At 36.2% G+C, this 4,774-nt stretch overlaps 1 protein-coding gene across 16 annotated transcripts in view; it reads right to left on the bottom strand.

Annotated features, from left to right (window-relative positions):
- Positions 1-4,774, bottom strand: part of LOC102677825 (collagen alpha-2(IX) chain-like) — a 342,768-nt gene that overhangs the window by 5,067 nt on the left and 332,927 nt on the right. For 11 of the 16 annotated variants that reach the window (XM_006624995.2, XM_006624997.2, XM_006625000.2 and 8 more), the window contains 5 exons: positions 4,448-4,477; positions 3,515-3,884; positions 2,658-3,049; positions 1,623-1,634; positions 1,232-1,336 (listed from right to left, as the gene is read on the bottom strand). In XM_006624995.2, the coding sequence (XP_006625058.1) occupies positions 1,232-1,336; positions 1,623-1,634; positions 2,658-3,049; positions 3,515-3,884; positions 4,448-4,477 (909 nt within the window). The remainder of the gene's footprint in view (positions 1-1,231; positions 1,337-1,622; positions 1,635-2,657; positions 3,050-3,514; positions 3,885-4,447; positions 4,478-4,774) is intronic. The other 5 variants (XM_006624996.2, XM_031514818.1, XM_006624999.2 and 2 more) reach the window with 3 other exon arrangements.

Genomic DNA, 4,774 nt, shown 5'->3' with positions numbered 1-4,774 from the left:
CTTAAAAAAAAAAAAAAAAGGTACTTGAACTAGTTTCACCAAATGCAAATCGGCATAAATCTCGGTACGTGTTTTCATCGATGCGAAGCCATTCGAGAGCGCAATAAAAGCGTCGAGTTTGCCTTACGTTGGCTCAGCTTTTAAACCAAAGTGTTGTGAATTAAGCCCTGCCACGAGCATACGCTCGTGTTCGTCGGTTGTCACTTGTCGGCGACGAAATTTCGACGAATTTCTGTTTGGGACGCCGAATAAATCGAGTTCGCGGCTTCGCTAGCCGACAAAGATGAAAAAGAGTAGGATCGAGGAGGAAAAAGAAAAAAGAAATGGATAAAAATAGAAGGAACGAGCGTCAAGCGCACACTTGCATTAATTTCCGTCACTCTGAGCTTTCTATGGTTTGTTCAATGAGACTTGCGGGTGTACACGGTGATCTACGAGCACTGTTACAAGTTTCGTGAGTTTCACAAAGTGGTCGTTCCGACTAAAAAATGTTCGAGTTCGCTCGTTTGTAGCTGTAACTCGTACGAGCGTTTTGCGTTGTAACGGTGATTAAACAAGCTTGGCAAAGATCGAGTCGAATCGGGTTAAAAAAAAGAGGGGAAAAAACATTTTTAAATTCATAAACTATTATATGCAAATAGAAGAAAAGAATGACTTGCAAATTTCGTAAAAATTTTGTAACAGGAATCGATCCTATAGATTTCAATCCACTACGCTACGAGATAGGATAAAAGATACATCCATTATTTTTATTCGTTTCGCGTTGAAAATTCTCGAACAATTCTCCTTTCCCTCCCTAGCTAATCTCCTCTCTATTACTTTCCCTATTAATTTTCATAGAATATTTTTTACTCTTAGAAGATCATATCGCATCGTTGAATCTATCGAATTATTTTTTCCAATTTCTTTTCCATCTACCAGGTGTTTCTCTTCCCTTATACAATTGCTAGATGATTAAACGTAAACTAAGAACTCGACCTGAATGGCTGGATATTTAAAAATAGAAAAAATTAATTTTCAATATGAACTTTAAAAAATATTCAATATTACAAAGTTTCGTTACGTTTTTAATCGAAACGCTATTAAACTTTTAGCAGTTTAAAATTGTTTTCCATATATGTTTTTCGTAGTATTCGCAAAATTTCTCTGATACGATCGACAACACGAAAATTGCTTACGGATATTCAATTACACAATTTCGAAGTGCAATCTGTGAATGAATAATACTTACACCGACAGAGACTCCATAAGGGCTCGGTGTGCCCGGTTCTCCTTTTTCTCCCTTGGGCCCCGCTGGTCCAACAGGTCCAGGAAGTCCGGGAGTTCCAGGACGACCCTGTTAGAAGTAGTTACCGATATACAGAGCTTATACCTTCCTTCATTCATGAATATTCTACGTTCATTAAACCTTTAATTAATCTCGCATGCAGTTCAATCTAGCATACACTTCGCTCGATTGTTGTGATTTCTTGTTTTAAGACCTGATTATTACATTGTTAATCGAGATAAATAGATCTATAACAATCGATTAATCGATCAAGTTTCATTGATAAATGTTTCGAATCAATGAGACGAGTGTATTGCTATTATTTTTCTATTGAAGAATGTTATGTGATACTCACTTTCATGGTATTCTGTGGATGGCATTGAAAAAAGCATATTATAATTTTAGATTTTGATTATTTTATATATTAATGATTAATTAATAATTGTTTCCAGTAATAGGGAGTATATGATAATTATTATATCGTGATTCTTTTATCGTGAGAATTGGGAGAAAAATTTCCACAGAAAGCGTACATAACAATATTTTTCTTTCTAAAATACAGAAATGAAGAAATAGTTGCAGATAATTAGAATATATATGTTAGAATAATTTCTTTTTCGATTTAATTATTATATCAACTTTACTGTTAAACAGTGAAACAGTCTAATCTATAATCTAAAACATCAAAACTATTTTTACGAAGAATTAACATCTTGAGATTATATCTGATAAAGTTTATGGATTGATACTTGTCTATTACAAGATTAAAGTAAGTGGCCAGCAATTGATCTTTGAAACTTAGAACTGTATAGCCTCAAAGTTATAGAATCTGTCAAAAGCCACCGGTAGAACTTTATCTTAACTTGTTGGCTCTACTCTTAATATTTGAGTTATCAATTATTGTTCTTCGTACGATCAAATTAATTAGAATAGTTAATTAAAAAATTCTCACGACAAAATATTGTAATTACTTATACATAGATTTTAGACTTGTTCTTCTTTTTTTCAACGAAATATATGGATAAAATACGATATATTGTATATCTTTCAGCATTATTAGATAGATCTCTGTAAAATAGTATTTTATCTTGTTCATACATCATCTCTTATCATTTTAATTATAATTCAAGAAAAATTATTTCTCCCATATACTGTCAACAACAAAGAAAAAGGAAAAAAAATACACATTTTATTACACTGCATACAAGATTAAATAACACGCAACCATTCGTGCAAAGAAACGATAATAAAATAATTTTACCGAAACTCCATTCTATTGACGGATAGGAAATCAAACGGAAATAGAGGGATTGATCGATAAAAAAAGAGACAGAGAGAGAGAAAGAGAGAGAGAAAGTGGAGGAAGTAATAAAAAGAAGTTTTCTCGTACCACCCATCCAGGCAACCCAATTTCTCCCATCGCTCCCGGCTTTCCAGGTGGGCCGACGGGTCCCGGTGGTCCAGGGCGTCCTCTTCTCCCCCTCTTCCCCTCCGCGCCCTTTTCACCCTTGATCGTGATGTAGTCTCCGGAACTCGCTATAGTGGTGATTCCTGCCGGACCTCTCTCACCTTTTTCACCTTTTGCACCCGCGATTCCCTGAACACCGGCAACTCCATCCTTGCCTGGCTCGCCTTTGTTCCCTTGCGGTCCTTGAATACCATTTACACCGGGAATTCCTGCTGGTCCAGAATCACCTTTATCTCCCTTCTCGCCTTTGGTGCCCTTGTCTCCTTTGTAACCACGCGCACCACCCTCTCCTTTGTCGCCTTTTTCCCTTAACACTAATTAATTCGTATGTAATTAATTCAGGAACGTAATTGTTCGCGTTAACGTGGCTAAGATAAAAGGGAGAATTGTAATTTTGTACGACGATGCAACGATATTTGAAGAATGATATAAGGATGTTGCGTTTGTATTTTTTTTTTTTTAGTAATAATCTTTATTTTTAGTAGATGATCGATCATTTTGAATTTTTCGATCAGTATAAAAATGGAATTTGTTTTTTTTTAAATCTATTTTTTCGCAGGGTTTTCCGGGATTAATTATTTAGGAAAATATCGCGCATGTTCGATTTCATGAATTTCAAAATGTCGCGATCGATCAATATACAATTTAACAAAGGGATATCATTAATACTATATTATTTCAATATTTCAAAATCACCATATTTAAAAATATGTTGGTTCAATTATTTCCTTGTGAAATGGACAATTGTACGATTGTAATTATGAGATAATAATTCTTACTCGATTCTCCAACGTTTACTCCTCCAGGACCGCTTAATCCAGGCAATCCTGGCGGTCCAGGCGCTCCCGGGGGGCCTGGCTTCCCTTCTGGCCCTGTGTCTCCTTTATCACCCTTTTCAGCTGGCCTTCCATTCTCACCTGGTGCACCAGGGAGACCCGGCGCTCCCGGTGCACCAGGTTCACCCTTCGATCCTTGAATTCCTCGAGCACCCTCATTCCCGTGATCCCCTTTCGCGCCTTTATGACCTGGCTCGCCTTTGTTACCTTTGGCACCAGCGATTCCCGTCTCTCCTTTTGGTCCTGGACTTCCCGGAAGGCCTGCTTCGCCTTTCTGCCCTGGCAGTCCTGGCCTCATCGTGATTCCTTCCGTCTAAAAATAATCATCTTTGAGTTTTGGAAACGAATGATTTTTCTTATGCTATTCTTATATCATTTATATTATATTATTAGAAGAAGATTTGTAATTCTTATATACGTTTGGATCTTTTCATGTGTCAATGATAATTTTGGTTCTAATTATCGAATTTATTTTGTGAATAATACTATCTTAAAATAGATAATTTACAATGATATTCCTTTCGTTATCAATTGTAGATTTAAAACTAGGAAATAAGTTTTCAAAGATATTCCTTTCAATATTAATACACAATTTCTAAAATTTTAGAATTTTTTTCTCTTCAAATTTTACATTAACGGATATAATTTTTCATTGAAATAGCGACGTTATCGCGTTAAAATATTCTCGAAATATACGACGTGTTTTAAAATACAAAGGGAGAAAGCTCTGGTAACGGAATTGTCGTACGAAATTCATCATAAAGTTACGCGATAAATTTCAGCCCGCCGCAGAGCGCAAGACGAGGAATGCCTGTAGCACAATCTCGAAAGAAGCTTTCGTACCAAAGTTGCTCTAAATATGGAACTATTACTCACCCTATAAATGCTTCGGGGTTTCCAACTGGGCTGCATGCGCATAATAGCCAAAATTTCTCTGTTTAATCATTGATATAAGATCGTAAACCTAAAAGCAATCGGACCGATCCGACATGCCACCTCCACCTCGTTTGTATCATATAATGTTGATGGACAATTGTCTCCAATGTTCAATCGAACTATTATCCTGTTCTCGATGCCTGTTTGCTTTGCAAATATCTGACCGATATCCTTTTATCGATAAGTTATGTCACGCGCGAATTATTCGATGAGGGAAGGAATTGTGCTCAAAGCACTTTGTGATTTTCGGGAAAGGAAACTTGCTTC

The sequence above is a fragment of the Apis dorsata genome, unplaced genomic scaffold (genome assembly GCF_000469605.1).
Source record: "Apis dorsata unplaced genomic scaffold, Apis dorsata 1.3 scaffold_1204, whole genome shotgun sequence".
NCBI lineage: Eukaryota > Metazoa > Arthropoda > Insecta > Hymenoptera > Apidae > Apis > Apis dorsata.
The sequence above is the reverse complement of the archived record's forward strand: the minus strand, read 5'-3'. Positions and strand labels throughout refer to the sequence as shown.